The sequence below is a fragment of the Marmota marmota genome, unplaced genomic scaffold (genome assembly GCF_001458135.2).
Source record: "Marmota marmota marmota unplaced genomic scaffold, marMar, whole genome shotgun sequence".
Taxonomy (NCBI): Eukaryota; Metazoa; Chordata; class Mammalia; order Rodentia; family Sciuridae; genus Marmota; species Marmota marmota.
In genome coordinates, this window is record NW_026000174.1 from 34913539 (window position 1) to 34933860 (window position 20322).

The 20322-nt window shown below is 33.1% G+C and overlaps 2 protein-coding genes across 15 annotated transcripts in view; one reads left to right on the forward strand and one right to left on the reverse strand.

Annotated features, from left to right (window-relative positions):
* Gas2 (growth arrest specific 2) overlaps positions 1–20322 on the forward strand; it is a 125371-nt gene that overhangs the window by 69850 nt on the left and 35199 nt on the right. For 6 of the 13 annotated variants that reach the window (XM_015477714.2, XM_015477713.1, XM_015477710.1 and 3 more), the window contains 2 exons: positions 1683–1790; positions 14171–14224. In XM_015477714.2, coding sequence (XP_015333200.1) covers positions 1683–1790; positions 14171–14224 — 162 coding nt within the window. Of the gene's footprint in view, positions 1–1682; positions 1791–3502; positions 3909–14167; positions 14225–20322 lie in introns of those variants that run through there. The other 7 variants (XM_048788500.1, XM_015477715.2, XM_048788503.1 and 4 more) reach the window with 3 other exon arrangements.
* Positions 1–20322, reverse strand: part of LOC107134305 (small VCP interacting protein) — a 66932-nt gene that overhangs the window by 1284 nt on the left and 45326 nt on the right. The window lies entirely within an intron of this gene.

Genomic DNA, 20322 nt, shown 5'->3' on the forward strand with positions numbered 1-20322 from the left:
ATATATATATATCTGTGTGTATATGGTTAAATCTTACTAATTAACAAATTCAATATATTGCATATATATCATTTTGTTTAAACTTAATATGCATTCTTTGCAGTTTTCATGAATACAACATTCATCATTAACTGTAGTCACCAAATTGTACATTGGATTCCTTGAATTTATTTCTCTGATCTTACTGTTAATTATATATCCTTTGACTAATATCTCCAAATTTTTCCCAACCCTTTAATCTTCCCATTCTCTGGTAACCACCATCATACTGAAATTGATCTTTTAGGATCCATATATTAGCAATATTATGAGACATTTGTCTTTCTGTGCCTAGCTTATTTCAATTTTCAAATTATCAATGATCCTCCAAGTTCATTTCATCCGTGTTTTTGAAAATGGCAGGATTCTCTTATAACTGAGTAATGTGCCATTGTTTATAAATACCATTTTTTCATTTTCTATTTATTATCCGTAGATGGTCATGTAGGTTCATTCCCCATCTTAGCTTTAAGAGTAATACTTTTTTGTCTGTATGTGTATATATATATATATATATGATGAATAATGACATTGCTGTGTTATACAGTAATTCTATGTTTGATATTTTGAGCAACCTCTGTACTCTCTTCCACAATGGCTATATATTCCAAGCAACAGTGTGCAAAGTTCCCTTTCTATTTCTCTGACATTTTGTCAAAAAATTTGGGTGAGAAAAATCCAGTCCAGTTTGGTCAGAATCTGAATTTGTTCTGTTTAGCTTCTGCACATCATTTATAGTTTTCTGAATCTTCCTTGGAAACTTTTCCTCTAAACAAAGATTATTGGGTTGGGTTTGCTTGGTTAGTTTGAGGGAACACAGTTATGAGACACAGAATTGAAAAGTCCCAGAAAATAAAACATAAGTCTTAATTCTTAAATCACAGACTATTATATCATCTTCTGATGGTAACAATTATTATAAACATTGTGCACATATAATTTAGATTATATGGTTTTCAAAAGTGGGGATAAGACACACTAGATATAAAACTCTGATATTCAGCCACATATTCCATAAAATGTGTGTAAATCTAAGATATGGCCATAGAAGTCGGATTTGTAGGTAGGAATTACTAAAAAGGTATGAACTGCAGAGTGAATCTAGGTGAATTTGAGATGTCAGAATAAGATGAAGAAATAGCCTCATTTTAAATAATAATTTATTGTTAATTTATTGAAAGTGAGTAAAACAGTATAATAAGATTATACTGTGGAAATAACTTTCTGTTTATATGTATTCTGTCCTAGTTTTCAATATGTTTAACCTAGAATCACTTTAGTGTTGTTTTCAATAGATTAATCTTGTCAACCCAATGCTCATGGTCTTTTAAATCTGGAAAATAATAGAACACAACTCATCATACCTATGGTGCCAATTAATTTTCTCATCATCATCCTCCAACATCATCACTCTTCTCATCCAGCCTATAGCTCAGTGCACTCATTGGCCTTTAAAATAGACTTTCAGGATCTGACCTTTGCATAGTTGTGGTTTAAAGTGTATTGGTGTGCTCACATTCTGTCCATAGATTAAAAAATGAGTTTCAAATTATTAATTGCCCAGGAGCTTTGAAGCTTTTGAAAAAATGTCATCTATATGCAACCCTACTAAGAAGAATGAACTTCTTGCTTTTTTTTTTCAGGTGAAACGAATTTCAGAAGATCCTCCTTGCAAATGCCCAAACAAGTTCTGTGTGGAGCGGCTTTCTCAAGGAAGATACCGAGTAGGAGAAAAGATTCTCTTCATTAGGGTAAACTTTTACTTGTTATCTTGTTCTGTATGAGGATATTCAAAACGTGAGTTGAAGGAACGTGACAGGGGAAAACAACAAGTGAGTAGGAGCTTTTAGAAAGTGCTCTTGGTTGGAATGAAGATGCAAGGTATGAACATTTTTAAAAGTAATATACATGATAATGTACTGCTGAGGGCTAAATATTAAAATAATCTGTATTTTTTTACGTATATGCAAATACACAGAGATAATAGAGACAAAATATCATCAAAAATATTACTATTTTATTTAATGATATTGTTTCAAAGGAACAACTACTCTATCTTTGACATGAGAAATAGAAACAGTATTCTTTCCTTGTCTTCCATATCTCATATAATGGAAGTGATGATCATATCGGTGCTGAGTATCTTCAAGTGATTTCAACATGACTTTTCTGGAAGTCTGGGTTATGGATCAAAGGAAAAAAAACAAATGCTGAGTATAGTGGCATGATGTGGTAGTGACGGCCATGTCTTACTTTGTTTTCTGAGTTTGAATGAAAGATTGGTACTAATCTCTGTCCATTTTACAATGATCCCAGTTAAAATCATGGACAGTTATAACTTGTAATGGTGACTAAGTAAGGAAACTTTTCAGACCTTTCATTTGGAACATGTTTTGCTAGTATTCAAAAGATTATTGCTAATCTCACAATAAATCTGTGGCTTTTGCCAAGTATGCCTCCTTTAAAAAAAATTAAAAATACAGCACTGATATAGTCCCAGAAATCTTAAGTTAATAAAAGTATTCTGCTTATTTTTAGTCATTTTCTAAAGAACAGAGCTTATGATTCAAAGGAACTATACTCTCATTTCTATAAAGTGAAAATATCTTGCTTGCTGTTTTATAGAGCACAGTGATTTGAATGTGTGCATCTAGTACAATCAATGAACATTTTAAAAATACTCATATCTGTGATGGCCCAATAGAAATTTTGTCAGTGGATATTTTTTTAATTTCAAGTTTTAACTGAAACTTATTTGTATGACAGGGTGCGACATTTATTTAATGAAAAGTTTTTTCAAAATTTAGCCTTAAAATATAATGTCATTTTGTATTTTAACCTGATTTTAGGTGAGTGACTACAGATTTATTTTTTTTAATTTATAGGAAATTGCTTTTCTGCCTTGGAATGGCAAGAAAAGGGATTTAAAAATATGTTATTATGGGAGGTTTGAGAATAAATCTGGATGTATGGCCTCACTAGGGAATAGAGTTGCCTAAGTGGCTTATTGTCCTTTTGTTCGTCAATGCAAGGAAAAGATGCATTTTATTTTCTTCTTCTTCTTATTATTTTTTAGTCAAGCTACCTGTTTTCACTTTACCACATTAAATAATGATGATTTAGAATCTCCATGGATGAGTTAAAATTTTACCAGGCTAGCCTTTCTCAGTTGAGAATCACTTTCCATTAGAATATTAGGCCCCAGAGCCTAGAATCAAAGCAGAAGGCTTTATTTATTTAAAGAATTGTTCCTTTTTATAATAGAAATGTTGATAAAACCCATGATTAATAAATTTGACACATTTCCTTCTAAGGTAAACTAATATTTTCAGGCAAAATTTGTGTCTCATTTTCTGTATTTGTTCATTTGTCAAAGAATTTAATATTCATAAGCATGAATAACATTCTTTTATAGTATTTAATATGTGAGGGGTTTTTTTTTACTTTCCATTTTTCTTTTTAGGAAATGGTATCCTTTTGTTGAATTCTTGTCATGTATATTATGGAGAATTGAAATTAGCATTAGTGAAAAAAGCATATCAAATTCCTTGGCAATAGCATTTTAATTTAATATCAGTAAACAATTCAGAACATATTGTGTATGCTCAATTTCATGCTTCCAATATTCCAGACAAGCCTGTAGTAAGAGTTATACATTATGTGGCTATTCAGGTTGTCCCAAAAAGTTATACTATCAGGCTGTGACAAATTTTAGAATAGTGTTTTAATGAACTTCAGTGATTCATTTTCTCAACTTTTGTACCATCCACATACAGTTTTATTTTTATAACAAATTTCTTGTGAAATAGACCCTTTTTTAAAACCTTGATTTTTTTTCAAAGAAAGCATTTTATCACTGCTTAAATTAGAAACCAAAACTATCTGTCAAAAATGAAAAATCTCCATGAACACATATCCATTGATGTTTCTAGCCTTTTGATTGCTGAGTCCATTTCCACCCTGGTGAAGGAAAGAGATTATAAAAAAGGAGTTTCTCCTTGTCTCTGATTATCCTCAGAGGATTAGGAATTAAAATTTCATAAGCAGGTGACATATGCCTTTTAGTACATATTTTATCCCTGTTTCCTCCTCTATGTTAACTATGCTGACTAAAAATGTGTTATTGATATGAACATAATTTGCTTAGTACTTTCAATTTGTTTCAGATAGAAAATTTAATTGTTGGTCATTCTGCAGTTCTTACTCAAAACAAAACAAAACAAAAACCTCAGTTATTGAAATTGTTTTCAAATGACCTTATGGTTGTTGTTGCTACTCTTTTGATTATTTTTCTTTTGAGTGCATGGGTTAAATAGTAATTGCCCATAGTGAAATTCTTACACATACTAGGAGAATGAACAACTCACCATGGCTTTGTTACAATCATGATATATATATATATATATATATATATATATATATATATAGATATATATATATATATAGATATAGATAGATATAGATAGATATATAGATATAGACAGATATAGATATAGATATAGACATAGATAGATAGATAGATATAGATATAGATATATCTATATAGAGATATATAGATATAGATGTAGATATATAGATATCTGAAATATGAATTGATGAATCTCAGACCTAATGTCTTAAGTTCTGGGAGGACAGAAGTAACATTCTTCTGTTTATTCAATCAGTTGGTGTTTTCCCAGGCTTTAAGTATCAAGACAGTTGGCAACACAAATCTGCATAAGCTTGTGGGCAGGTATTACAGAAATATGTCTTGGAAGCCACAAAAATGTGTATTTGACTTGTCTCAAATTTGATGACATGAGAGTGTGTATATAATCTATCTGTGATCTTTAAAGTGGTCCCCAGATGAGCAGCATCAGCATCATCTGGGAAATTGTTAGACATGCAGATTCTTGAGTCTCCTCCAAGACCAACTGAATCAGAAATTCCAAGGTTAGGGCCCAGCCACCTGTGTTTTCACAAATCCTTAGGGTGATTCTGATATGTGCTGAAGTTTGAAAACCACTACTTTTAGAACCAAAAAAACTACACAGCAGGAGATTCATTGTACTGTGACACAATAAGAAATCACTTGCATGTCTGATCCTGAAACAATATTACTTTCAAGGTACTGAAAATGATCAGTTTTAAGGATTTTTTTTTATAAATTGTTGTCAGGAAATGTTTAAGATAAAATGTTACATGGAAAAACAGACATTTAAAAATATCTTTATATATAAAATAGCTTTTGTAGAAATAGCATTGCAATTAAGATTTGAACAAGAGTATTTGAACATAGATTTAATTGTTGATCAAATAGAAATTATGAGTGAAAAAGCTTTTGTTCTGCATTTATTTCTGATGATATTAAAAATATGAACTAAGAGGAGTCAATAATCTGAGAGAATCACGAATTTGAGAACAAAAGGTCCTCTAAAAGTTATCAGATTAATTAGTTGGTTGCTCATTTTAATGGTGCTATTATTGTGAACCTTCCCATTTTCTAGAAAAGTGTAGGAAGGTTTGTTAGAGCTTTGATTTTAGTAGGCCAATGTTTAAGGAGGATTTTGAGTTTTCTTGTGAAACTAAGCACATTTTTCTTTGGATGAAGCTCTTACCTTTCCTTTACTGGTTTATCTCTGCACTTTGAAAACTCCCTGTGCTGTTGAAGATTAGCACTCTGAAGCCTGCAAACATAGATCACTGTCTGGATAATGTGTTTTTCTTTGCAGACCTCATCTGAGAGTCCCATATTCACCTTTCTCCCCATTAATCATTAAAGCTTTAAATGTTTGTCGACCTATTCCCTTAAGGATCAGTATTTAGTGGCACAAAAACAACCTAATATAATAATGCAGGGAATGGAAGTGAATGACTCTACTGAACGGAACTTCCATGGGATAAATTCTTCATACTTCTCTAAGTAGCTCTCACATTACCATAGCAGGACTTTCTGGCAAAAGAGCTGTCAGTGGGTTAGTGTGTTGGGAGGTAGCTAAGTTTTTGTGTTACTTGATTGTCTAATTAATGTGATGAATTTTTTTTCTATGTAAAAACAACTTAGCATTATCCTAATATTGTACTTCAAGTATTTCTCAAAAAAATAACAATTCCAAAAGATATTCAAGACATTACTTGTAAAGATAAGTTGATATGGTAAAGAGTTTCAATGGGCCTCTGAATGTCCTTTATTACTAACTATCTTAGTCTGTTCTGACATATCTCAGTATAACCTCTCATTCCAGGCAGGGGGATACTGTTAACATTCCGTATTATAGTTGAGAAAGCTGAGGCAGAAAGTTTAAGTAACGTCCCAAAATTATAAGCTAATGAGTGCCTGAATTGGGGTTCAAGTCCTGACAGCTTAGCTCTGAGTGTATGTTCTGTACCACTAAATAATACTGATTTCTTTGCCTAAATTTTCTGGGAGGGTTCAGTATACTAATGTGATTTGTAAGCTCCTGGAGAAAATAGTATTGTGTAGCATTTTCCCAAGGTATTTAATGACAGAAATTGTTCCTTCCTATATATCTTTTTTTTTTTCCAGAACATTATTCTGGGATAGGTGGTCATGAAAATAGCAAACTTTAAAAATAATTTGTAACAGTATTGTATTGAAATTAAAGTTTTCTATGTCCTGCTTGGTACAGTTAGAATCCATGTATTTTAAGATACTAATAAGGAATATTGAATTTGAACTCCTTTTTTTGACTTCATGTTCCATTTGGAAGTTCCATTACATGGAAGATGACTAAAATTTAATAAGAGTCATATATCACACATTTTACCAGGTACTTTATATACATTATCTGACGAAATCCTTTCTACATACATCTGGGAAATTGCTTTTGTTATAGGTTAAAAAAATTGAGTCTTACAGAGTCTAAGGACTTAAGTAAGTTGTATGATAAGTAAAATTCAAGTCTGATTTCCAAACCTGCCTGTATCACATTCCACTCCAAGCTTCATCTTGTGGCAAATCCATTAAATGCAAGTATTTTATTTACAAGATTGGTCTTATAAAAAGGACATGTTATGATATATTTAAGACTCAACTATGTTAAGTATTTCTTATACCATTTTTTCTTTAGAGTATTCACAATAAAAACAGCATTGCAATTGCATAATCAATAATACCTCCCATAAAATGAATACAATATATTTACCTGTATTATAATAGTGACAATATTTATGAGTTATGTACTATATGTCAGGATCCATTCAAGTTGCTTCATTTTGTCTATTTCATTTGACTTTCAAAACTAATTAGAGCTTTTGTAACTTAAGATATATTGCTTTCTGTTCTGATATCTTTTTAATAGGGATCAGAAGATAATTTTCCCTTATTGTCAGTATAGTGTTGTTGAGACTTCTTTTACCAATCGTAAATATTTTTAAAGTATATAAGTATTATCTCAAAACATTGTCATAGCACACCTCTACATTTGGTATAGATTCTATATTTAAACCACGTGAGATTCTATACTTATACTTTCTTAGCTTAACAAATGTGACTATTTGAAGGGCCTAAAGAAAATACAATAAATAATTTAAATGGAAATCAGCAAAGGGATGTGCAGTGCTGTGGAGTTAACTTCTTTGCACTACTTTTAAATTAAATCATCACAGATCAACAGAAAGTTCATACACATTGTTGTTGACTCTGTGTATTATTTTTTTTACCTTACCATAAAATTCCTTCAGGATTATGCCGGTGTGGTAAAAATAAGCTTACTCTATCACTACCAAGTAAGAAAGGCATCAGAGCTATGTTGCCAAAGCAACTGAACCTTACAGGTCTTCTGGGACTGGCTCTAAGGGAAGGTCCAGTGTTAGTGATATTCTGTTGTCTTCTGCTCTTATGACACATATTGATTTACTGTGGGTAAAAAGTAGCCTGTTTCAAATTGTTGATGAACAATAGTCTGTTCTATAAAAATGCAAAGGAGTTTCAAATAAATAGCATGGAGATTAAAGCCTCCATTTATGTTAGTGGAAACATTACAGAAGCAGCCATTACTTAGAAGCTGAAAGTTAAAAATTAAAAAAAAAAAAAAATATATATATATATATATATATATATATATTCTTCTTCTAATTTGAAAATTTATGAGAGCATCGTTATGGCTTAAAACTAGATATTTGTGTCTAAGAAAATAATGTAAGGGGTTGGGGTTGTGGCTCAGAGGTAGAGCGCTCGCCTCTCACGTGTGAGACCTGGGTTCAATCCTCAGCACCACATAAAAATAAATAAATGAAATAAAGATAAAAAAAGAAAATAATGTGACTGTGTTTGCTTCTTGTATATTTAAGATCTCAGATAACATTTATAGTGTTCTGATCCACGGTGAGAGAAGCATGGCCTCCACCAACACGTGAGTGTTTCCAGACTCGGTCCCTAGTCTGGACTAGTTCAGAAAAAGGAATCAATAGTATGTAAACTAGATTTAAATGCTTTTTAAAAACTCTTCTTTGAAAGGTGTTTTTGCTTCATCAAAGAAACTTTCATTTGTCATTTATTCATGTTTGCTGAGGCTGGGCTAATGACATGGATGTAATTTACACTTTGGCAAAACATCCCTCTAAGGACTTTGCAAATGTTGATAAGTCCTCTTAACCCCTTCTCTCTGAGAAAGGCCAGCATTATAGAGAAATGCAAACTAAACACACAATGACTAGCCCCTGCTGAATGGAATTCAGGTCATGGAGTGGTATATTTAGGAGAGTTATCCTTTGAGGTTGAAAACCTTCAACTATAGAAAAATTTAAACCAAAATCTATCCAAGATTACAGCCTGGCACTGTATTTACTTGATGTTACTTTCAAAAGCAAAAAAAAAAAAAAAGAAATTTTGTATTAGAAGAATGATGAAAGAAAAGCTTATTTATCTAGGCAGATCTCTATATGCTTAAGGTTGATAATAATTCATTTCTTTTCCTTCCATTGGCTTAAGATACATTTCTGTAAATATTACATTTATAAATGTCTCATTTATAATTAAAGGAGAGCTCAAAACCAAAAATATTCTTCCCTGAAAATTTGCCCATCTTGGCCATGTAACAATAAGTAGACTTTTAAATTTGTTGCTACCTTCATGGAGCCTAATAAGTAGTCTTCCTCATCTCTGTTTCCACTAGCTAGGTCTACCATGCCTCTAAGTTGTGCAATGCTCAGGTAACTATACTTTATCTTAAATGGGCATTTTTCTTTTAGTAGCCACAAATCAAAACTATTTAAACTTGACAAAACATTGGAAAATGAAATGACTTCACTGAGAAAATGCACAGTTGCTGTGGTCTGCATTCCTAACTTCTCCATAATATAGCATCCCTGCCATTAATATAAACTTTTTACATACATGTGTATGTTTACACAATCATGTGGGTCTTTGTGTATCTTTATATCTGCAAATATGTGAGTGTAGTCAAAATGAATTAGAGAGTTGAGTTATTTCAATAATTTAGCATCTTAATTGATTTAAAGTAGATGTCAGATTGATTTTTCAGTGTTTGAAATTTAAATCTCTCTCTATATAAATATATGTATATATATATATATATATATATATATGAGATAAAGTTTTTAGCTAAAGTAAAAAACACATATAGATATATTTAATTCCACAAAATATATCATATGTATGCATATATTGCAGGGACTATATTTATATACATACAAATATAAAAAATACTAAAAATATTTATGTATGATTTAGCCCTCACTGCAGGCTGTGTACCAGTGCTTGTCTAAGTGCTGTTCTTGGATTCTTTTATTTATACCTCACAACTCTTCAACATGGACACTATTACTGGCACTATTATTATACTCATGTTAAGAATGAAGAAACTGGGCTGGGGTTGTGGCTCAGAGGTAAAGAGATTGCCTTTCACGTGTGAGGCACTGGTTTCGATCATCAGCATCACATAAAAATTAATGAACAAAATAAAGATATTGTGTCCACCTATAACTAAAAAAATTTAAAAAAGAATGAAGAAACTAATTGTTAGAGATTAATTACTTTTCAAAATCACACAACTTGTAGGTGTTGAAGGCTTTATCTAAATGGAATGTATGTGATTTAAGAGGTGCATTTAAAAATGTTTTTATTTGTGCATTATGATTATTTTTGACCACATTTCAGAGTATATGGTCTTTTGGCATAACATTTTATGAGTAGTACTGCTTGATCTTTTAACCTTCATTAGTAATTGACCATCATTTGATGTGTAGCTCCTGTTTTGCTTAGTTGCCTCTGTGCTTGGGAAATACATGGGATTTAATAGCCAATTCCCATTAGAGATTCAGAAGAGAGTATCCAGAAAATAAAGAGTCTTGCAAAACAGCAACAACAACCAAAAAAAAATAAATAAATAAAAAAATCAATAAGAATGTTTTTCACATATTTAAGAAATCTGATTTTCTTTTCATCTGTTGACCATATTTGAAAAATCATAAAGAAGCAAAAATTTATTATAGGAATGAAAAAAACCCTAAAGAATATGTTCAATTTGCTGCAATTATCAATTTCCATTTACAATTGCCTTTTGCTCCAAAAAGATTAAATCATCTTAATTTAACTATACATATGGAAGAAATTTTTTGAGGAAAGCAGGTGAATTTGCCTTCTGTACCTTTTCATGCTTTTATTAAAGGGTCTAAATTAAAATTATGAGTAAGTTGTTTTCTATAACAACTAGTGTTATTGAATGCACGTTCCCTCAAACTGGCTTCCTAATAATTTTTAAAGAAAATATTTTCTTTATTATTTTAAATCTTGTTACCTGATAACAGTGAAGATATCTTATTTTACATGGTATTTAAAGGGTATTCACTTATATATTTAGTTTCACTATAGCTCTTTGAGAAAAATCAACATGAGTATTAATTTATGTATCTTGCTGATAAGGGAGCTGCAGCTAATAGAGATCTTCTAGTAATTTTCCTGAGGTAATCCAGTTAGTAAGTGGTTAATCCAGACTAAATGCTATTTCAAAATTTTTGTATCTGAGTTTCATATATTTTAAAGTGCACACAATAAAATTACCCTTTGAAGTTTTCCTTAAACTTAGCATAGACAAAAATACTTTGTGGTTCACTATGCCTTAAATTTAAAGGTATTTGCTTTAAACTATAAAATAGACATTATGTAATAATGTGAAATTAGAAAAGTTTACAAGAATTTTCTTTCTTTTGTAGCCTTCCTAACAAAAATATTTGTTTGTTTATAGATTCTATGCTGATATAAATGTGAATTTTTTTTTTGCAAAAGGAAATGAAATAATTATGCATAATGTGTTGTGTTCTTAAATTATTGATGAGTCTTCTAGCAGCCAAAGGATAAACTTGTGAAATATCTGTCATTATAAATTGTGTATAGTTCTCTCATGGGCTAAAGTTGCATAAACAGGATGCAACCAGATTCCTTGAGAATATACTTTGCAAATGTGGCCATTTTGAGTTTGTATTGAACATAAGTGGAGCTATGTGGTAGAAATGCTGCCACTGTGACACTGATAATACTAAATTAGGACTCGTTTATTTAATGCTATCTTTTCATAAAATTATTAAGATTCTGCATGACTTGATCATTTTAGACCATGCCTTTCATTTCCCTTAATACTTGAATTTTTGAATTTCAGCTCCTCAGTTAAATTTGTAATGGGCCTGGATCCAGTAGATACCTATTCACCCAAAATACCTAGCCTTTCATTGCAGTTCACTGGAATGCTGTGTTCCATTTTTACTAGTACTAATTTTAAGGATGAATATGTTTATAATTTCATTAATAATTAATATCCCATTAGTATTAATTTAAACTTGGTCATATGTTGTATTGAAATTTATAGTCTCCCATTTCCTGCCATCTTGTTAGAAGCACATTGAGATCTTGAGGAATTCTTTATGTAGATTGTGGGAGGAACAAAATGTGATAATTTGGATTGAATCTTACGCTATCTCATTCAATTTTCTTCAAATGAACTTCCTGATGTTATTGGAAAACAAAACTAAAAAAAACTCAAAAAGCTATTAAGCAGTATTTTTCCACTTTTTCTAGTAGAACAATCACAATAAATCACAGTCAGAGCATTACTTGTCTCCTAATTGCAGTTTTATTTTACACTGTAGCAACTCATGCCAGATTCTAGTCTTCTGGCACCACATTCACATCTTCTCCTTCCAATACTGTTGCCAAACATTGAAAAATGCCTTTTATTCAGCCCAGTGTTGTTCAATTTAGTTTGTGTTATAGACAAAATTCAGGTAACTATTATTCCATTAAATATTGTATTAGAGACATCACCTGTGAAGGGCTTCCCTTTGTGTTGTTTTTAAGCCAACCCACCAATGATTTCTTTCCTTTCCTAGTGACTCACACCTTGGATAACAGTCTCTTTCACTCTGAACATTATCACTTGTCATAATTTTTCTGTATTTGCAGAATATCATACAATATGGGTTACAGAGATAGTTGGGTAGTCTTTCTGAGACCTCATAAAGCAGATAAAAGGAAAAACTGATTGCAAATTATGCATCAAGCATGAGGTCTCCAAGAATCCCAATCCCAAATGCAACACCCATACAAAGAGCAGCATATTAATTTGTCATCATCTACCAATGTATTAGTCATGATGCCATTACCTAATCTAGGACTGTTATTTGTTAGTCATAGACTTCCTGGGTTATTAGAAAATTATAGAAACTTACAAGGTACACATTTTTGCTCATATCACATTGCCTGCCCACTTAGAAGGACTAAATCTTAGGTGGGCTTTAGGTTTGCACAAGGAAAATGTTAGACCACAGTGTGCATGTCACAAAACTCTCACAGTGTTTATGAAACACCTTTGAATTTCTTACAATTTCACTAAAAACCTACAGCTAACATGACGAGTACCAGTGATATTTTTTAATTAAGTGTATGTGTTCTCAAGAGATAGTCACCTTAGATTTTCTGTTTATCTCCTGAATTTCTTCAACATTTTGTAACAACAACAAAATTCTTCAAGGAGTACTACAGATAAACCTGAATTTCAATCAACATCTTGGCAACAAAGATTGAGGAGACCCTTCCCTCACACCTACCATCCATAGATTTGATGGATAATGTATTTACCTACATCCACTAAAGGAAAGATGAAGATAAAATATTATGAGAATAAAAGGGAAGATGGCCTTAATTAAATACATAAACAAGGTCTGGAGCTATAGCTCAGTGGTAGAGTGCCTGCCTCACACATGTGAGGCACTGGGTTCGATCCTCAGAACCACATAAAAATAAATATACTATGTCTATCTACAACTAAAAAAAATAAATAAAAATACATGAACAAAAATCACAGCCATGATCATATCTAATCATGGGAAAGGAAAAAAATCTTTCCCAAAGATGACTTTACTTTGTCACCCTAATGCTTAGTCAGGGAATCTGGGATATGTACTTTGAATTCTTACTGAAAGTTCCTTAACAAATCAACTTTCAGATAAATTGATGTTCTCCTTGTAACCACTGAGCAATCAGGATGCTGCATCATTACATTTTTAATGAAAACAGAACGAAATGGTAGAGTAGAAAGTGTTCTCCTTTCCCACACAACTTACTGAAGGCAAATATAATGGTAGCCTCTTGTGAAGAAAAGCAAGAGGCTAATACTAGTGAACAGAGTGAGTACCACAGGAGTCAGAACAAGATGGCAGGATTTTGCACCAAAGCAGGAAGCTTCACACTGAAAGACTTCATTTACTTAAAAAAATTTCCCTAGACTTTATTATACATTCTCTGGACTCTGGTACAGTTCATCTGTGCAACTGAGACACAGACTTGTTGACTGTTTCCCAGACAAAATTATTTTCTTACTTACATATTTTGTATTGGGAAAGGAGAAAAAGTTTCCAAAAAGTGATAGTTTTAATGTTTGTGTTTCTAAATGATAACAGTCAACACAGTCTTTAATTCTCAAATTATAGGTATATGCAATAACACTTTCCTACTATAAGATACTGAAAGATATATAGATTTAGTCATTTCATTGAAGATAGTTTTCTTAATCTTGTCACAAAAGAACCCAGTTTGCATTTTTAGGTGATATTCAAGTGCCTTTCTTAATGAAGATGGAGAGCATTTTATGAACTTCGTATCTTCTTGTTTTAGTAGGGTCTTCATGGTTGTGCCTATGTCTCCACAGCCAAAGCAAAGCAGACATTTAAGGTAATTACTTAGATAATTAAGGGGAAACCTCTCCTCTTTGCTTTCACTGTGAAGCTGAAGCGTTGGTCTCCAATCAAATGATGGGAGTTGAGCACTCCAAGTGAATATTTTACTCCTTTTCTTTTTTTGTTTCTTTCAGTGAGGTACTAAGAATTGTTTCCCTTGTTTTCCATATATTTGTAAAAATTGTAATCTGGGTTTGATCATAGGTAAGTAGAAAGCAGTAACCTAGTTGTTTTTGAACTTTTTCATAGTATAATTCTCATGCTTCAGTGCATGCCTTCATAGCTCTTAACATTAAAATTGTTTTAAAATATAAACCTGGATTTAGCTTCCATATGCAGTATTATCTTTGTCTTCTTTCAAATACTTTAAATAACACATTTATGGACTAAAAATTAAGTACCATTTAATTGTAGAAAATTTTCATTCTACTACTACTTCATAGATTGCCCTTTGTGGTTTAACATATATGGAAGCTCATGGTCCCTTGCCAGATTTCTGCTCCTGACACCATACCTAACCTCTAGTGGTGTTCTAACTAACATGTGTGATTTATTACTTCAGTGTGATAAAGCTTAAAGAGAAGAGGACTTAGATAGGACTTGATTTTGAGGTCATGAGTTTACCAGTGCACATAAGAGGATGGATTCATTTTTAGGTTTTAATAATTATGATCCAGAAAGAACAACTTACTTGAGAAAGTTTTGTATATGACATACACATACATAAGGTGAATTTTAGAGAAACTCCAAGTTGTAAATTTTGTTCTTACATGATGAATGTATCATGGAATTTTATTATTACAATTAGATTTCTGAAAGAGTACAGTAAAACACATTATTTATCTATCATATGTGTATCTATCATATGTGCCTTTATTTGTCCACTATCTACATGTGTGGGTGCCATGTGAAAGAGCTATTAGCAATCTCGAGGATGCAGTTGCTCTGTAGGTCAGATACTAATTATTATGAAAATTCAATATGGTTAAATTGGTTATCCCAGTTAATAGTTGGCTAACAGAGGAACAAGATGAGTTCTTGAAAAGTCACTTTGAAAATTTCTTCAATGAACCTGAAAATACATGATAGATACTAGCAGTGCATGAAGGAGGTGGGTGGCAGAAACACCAGGCAAAACTTTCCTTGGACCTGTAGAAAGATGGTCCCTAAAAACTTGGGAAGAAAATTGCTACTGAATGAACCTATCTGTGGAGCTACTTTGTGACGATCTCCACCCACATTCATCACCACAGTTGATTGAACCACTTTTTGGGGCTGGTGCTAACTTTCCCTTTTCACTACTCAGGTGTCACTTTGTTAAAGCAGATGCTGCCCAACAGGTTTTCTTTGTTCCCAAAATACTAATAATTATGTTCTTTTCACTAGTTAAAATTTTTTTAAATATTCAGAAGTATCTTTTTAAAGATTTCTTAATTTGTTTTAATTAGTATAACTATACATGACAGTAGAACGCATTTATGACTTTGATACATCATACATAGATGGGATATAATTTCATTTTTCTGAGTGTACATATTGCAGAATCCTATTGGTCATTACATACAGTAATAATGTCTGTTTTATTCTACTCTCTTTCCTATCTCCATATCCCCTTGCCTACCTTCCCATTACTTCCCTTTACCTAATCTAAGGTAACACTATTCTTCCCTAGTGCCATCCACCTTATCCAGAATTAGCATCTGCATATCACAGAAAACATTTGGCCTTTGGTTTTATGGGATTGGCTTATTTCGCTTAGCATGATATTTTCCAACTCCAACCTTTACTGGAAAATGTCATAATTTCACTCTTCTTTAAAGCTGAGTAATATTCCATTGAGTATATATAGCACATTTTCTTTAACCATTCATCTACTGAGGAACAATTAAGTTGGTTCCATAGTCTAGCTATTGTAAATTGAGCTACTATAAACATAGATGTGACTGCATCACAATAGTATGCTGATTTTAAGTCCTTTGGGTATAAAACAAGGAGTGAGATAGCTGGGTCAAATAGTGGCTCCATTATCAGTTTTCTGAGGAATCTTCATACTGCTTTCCAGAGTGGTTGCACCAATTTGCAGTCCCACCAGCAATGTATGAGTGTACCTTTTTCACCACATCCTCGCCAACATTTATTGATAAGTGTCTTTTAAAGGGGCATATTTACTGAATTGAGAGATAAGAAGTGGTTATCTGAAAACTCTAGAAATGATTCTTCTAATTTTAGGATGAGTCTTTAAAAATCACAGTACCCTCATGGATGTTACATGAGAGGCTGCAAGGGAGCTGGCATGTTAGTTCTTCAGGGGCAGTTCATGTCCTCCTGTGGGAAGGCTAAACACTGTACAGAGTTCTCTTCCATGCTTTTCTCTTCCTTACCTCTCCCCCCAGAGAAGATGAGGAAGAAGAGAGGGTGTTTGGCCAAATCAGAGAGTGTCATTCCCTTCAGGATGACTTGGATTTCTTTCAGTGGAAATAGAGTTGTAAGGTGAGAGCAAAGGTATTGTTTTAATTGAAATTAAATGCACTAAAATCAAGAGCAAGTCTTGCTTCTTGTATTTCTCATAGACTCCGGAATGTCCAAAGAATGAGTTCAGAGCTATGTCAGTTGTCACTTTTCTTGTCCTATAGCAATAACAAGGGCCTTCAGTAGATTCACCCCTTTCAGGGTCACCTCTCCTTCTATCCTGGAACTCAGGAAGTTCTGGGAGAATACTAAGAGCTTCTTAAACCATGGAACAGGGGTAAAACAGGGTTTTAAAGGCCTTGTCATACCTTTGAGCTGAGGGTTGAAATAACTGAAGGTTCACAGTGCTACACAGGCCAACCTCTTCCTAGAGGCTGCAGAGTGCTGCTTGCGGTCCTGATCCTCTTGCATTACTCCCTGGAGGAAGCTCAGCTCTCTGGCTTTTTCAACTTTTGTTGGAATGCTTGCCAAGTCTTCATTTCTGAATCTCATAATGCACATCTGTGCCTAGTTTTCAGTTTTCCCTGCCTCGTTTCAAGCCCCTTTCCATGGAGGGCACTTACACTCTCCTCATCTTTGCTTCTCAGGTCTAATGCCACACCTCAGCCTTCATCCCTCCTGCATAGACCACACTCAACCTGGCCACATCTGTGTAGGACTAAAATTGACCATTCCTCTTGGAGCTGGTTTGTGATAGAATGTCATTCTCTCTGAAGCAAGATTACTTTTCTACCTGCTTTCGTTTGCATTGCTGAGATCAGTTCCTTTCACTTGGCCATCATTTCAAAATGACACTTCTTGTTCCTGCTCCCATGGCAAATTATTTAAAACATTGAAAACATTTATTTTAACCATTTGGATTCCAGCCATTTACATATAACCAGAGGCTAGTGAGGGAGGTGTTCATGTACTAAAAATGCTTTCACTCATTATGTGCTGCCTGGGTATTCTCAGTTTAACACAGTAAAATTCCTTTTTCATTTTGTGAGATTTTACACTTAGTCACCTCCAAACCTATGTACTCTGCCACAGGCATTTCTCCAAAACAAATCAATACCTTCTCAAATATATGTGTTAGAGTCACATTATCTTCAACCATGTTCTGGTGTTTTAAAATTAAGGAAATTCAAAAAAGACATCTTTTGATTAAAATATATTTAGTGTGTCATTTTAAACAGGGCACTTTTACCATATTTTATTTATTTGCTTGTTTATTGCATAGTAGGGATTAAACTTAGGGATATTCTGTCACTGAGAAACATCCCCAGCTGTTTTTTTAAAAAATGCATTTATTTATTTATTTATTTTTGAGACAGAGTCTTGTTAAATTGCTGGCCTTAAACTTGCAATCCTTTGGCCACAACGTCCTGAATTCCTGGGATGACTGGCATGCACTACCACACCTTCCATATTTTAAAAGAACAATTCCTAGATATCTTTTTTTTAAGCATTTGAAGATTTAGCTAAGAGTGCTTGGACTAGTACTTAAAATGGTACCTGGTATATTGCCTTTAAGAATAACTGTCTTGTTGAGGGAGACATCAACTTAATGTTACCACCACAGAAGTATATTTCATTAATCTTTCATGAGATGTATTTCTTGGGTTGTATTTAGGGTTGGAATTTCCAGGAGAGGCTTCCCTACTATAAGGTTTTTCTATTAATCTGGACTTTAAGTGTCAAGGAAAGTCATTAGAAAAAAGTAAAGACCAGATGAGACTCTAAGAAGCAGACGTTAGTAAGCAGAGAAGTGTTCCAATCAGAATCAGAAAGTTACCAGCATCCACAAAGGCCTACAAACACCAGTGAAGTGGTGATGGGGTAACAGAGATAGAAGCAGACATTTCCAAAACTGCCCAAAGCACAGCTAGCACAGAGGATCCTGTGGGGCTTGGGCCATGAGAGGCTGGTGTGGAAAGTGAGAGAGAGAGGCCAGGCAGACACACACAGCCTGTGGACTTTCCTCTGAGGACAAAAAAAGAGATTCTAAAAAATTTCTTAGAATGGGAAAGATGTGAGTAAATCTGAGTGATTTTCAATCATTTGGTTTGTGCAGAGAATGAATCAAAAGGGTGTAAAATTGGAGGAATACCATCCAACCACATTGGACTTGGGTGTGGGACTCAGCCTGGAGGGCTACTTGATAAATTTCTAGACATATATATTATGACCTATTGAGTAAGGCTTTCTATGTTGATGTACAGTTATTTAAAATTGAAATAGTAAGTTCATCTTTGTTCCTTAAACAGTAACTGAAAAGCAACATGTTGACTTTGGCTTGTTCTGCAATATGCCTGGCACAGAGGAATTGGCTAGGTTTCAATAGGTCATAATTTCCACTTGTTAATAAGGGGTTTCTATGGTGAGAATTTTACATAGAATAAAAGTGTAGGCTACTCATAGAAAACTAAAAGAGAATAACGGGAAACAGTGTTTTTATATTTATAACTAGTATTTTTTTAAATCTCTGGGTAATATCAATTGACAAGAGTCAAATAAATTAATGTAAAGGCACATACCTCTGTTCCTATCAACAACTTTTTCCAAAAAAAAATTTGTTATCCAAATCTCTCATTCTCCAGATGTTGCCCAGATTCTCATTTCCAGGTTTGCCTGGTGATTTAGTACATGTTTCATTTAGCATAGCAGGGTTGTAAAAAATAGAGTACTCCACCCGCAGTAAGCTTTGCAGTAAGACCAAAGCATTTATAATAAAACTGATCCTTGGTCCAGAAATCCTCCCTAGAGTATTCTTTGGCCATTTGCATTTTTTTTTACATATATAACCAGAAAGCAGAGATTCCAGATGTGTGACTGAATTCAGAGCTTTGGGCACAAGATAACACAATGTATTCTTCTACTATTAAGTCTGCAAGTTAGCAGCAACAGATATTAAGCACTTACTATATGCGCCTAACTATGGTGTCATGGATAAAGTTGTGAACAAAACAGTCTTTTTTCATATTCTGGGAGTGGGGAGACAAGATAAACACATAGATCAAGCATCAGATAAAAAAAAAGTCCAGATAAAATTATTTTAAACTTTGAGCAATATGGCTTCTATTATAACTACTTAATTCTATTGTTTTAACTATAATAAGTAATACATTACTAAGTTTGCATTTCAATAACGCTTTATTTATAAATACAGGGTATGGATCAGATTTTTCTTATGGATCATAGTTTGTTGACCCCTGACATAGATTATTAAATAAGTTCATCATAAGTAATGATATGAAAGATGAGCTGTTTTCTGTTACTAATAACACAATACCAGAGATAGGGTAAGAAAAGAGACTTATTTTCACTGATGACTCTGGAGATTCAAAGTTGAGGGTCACATCTGGTGATGGCTTTCTTGCTAATGAAGTTCCAAGGCAACACAAAGTATCACATGGAGACAGGGAAACCATGTGTGTGTCCTCTGGTCTCTCTCTTTTCTTATAAAGCCACCAGTGTTTAATTTAGTGACTTGTCTAGTATTGATCACCTCCTCAAAACTCTCCCTCTGAGTATCACAGTCATATTAAGTTTCCACCCTCATAATACCTTATGATGGGAACTGAATTCCATTATGAATTTCATTTGAGACAAACCATATTCAAACCATAGCAAGGAGAAAAA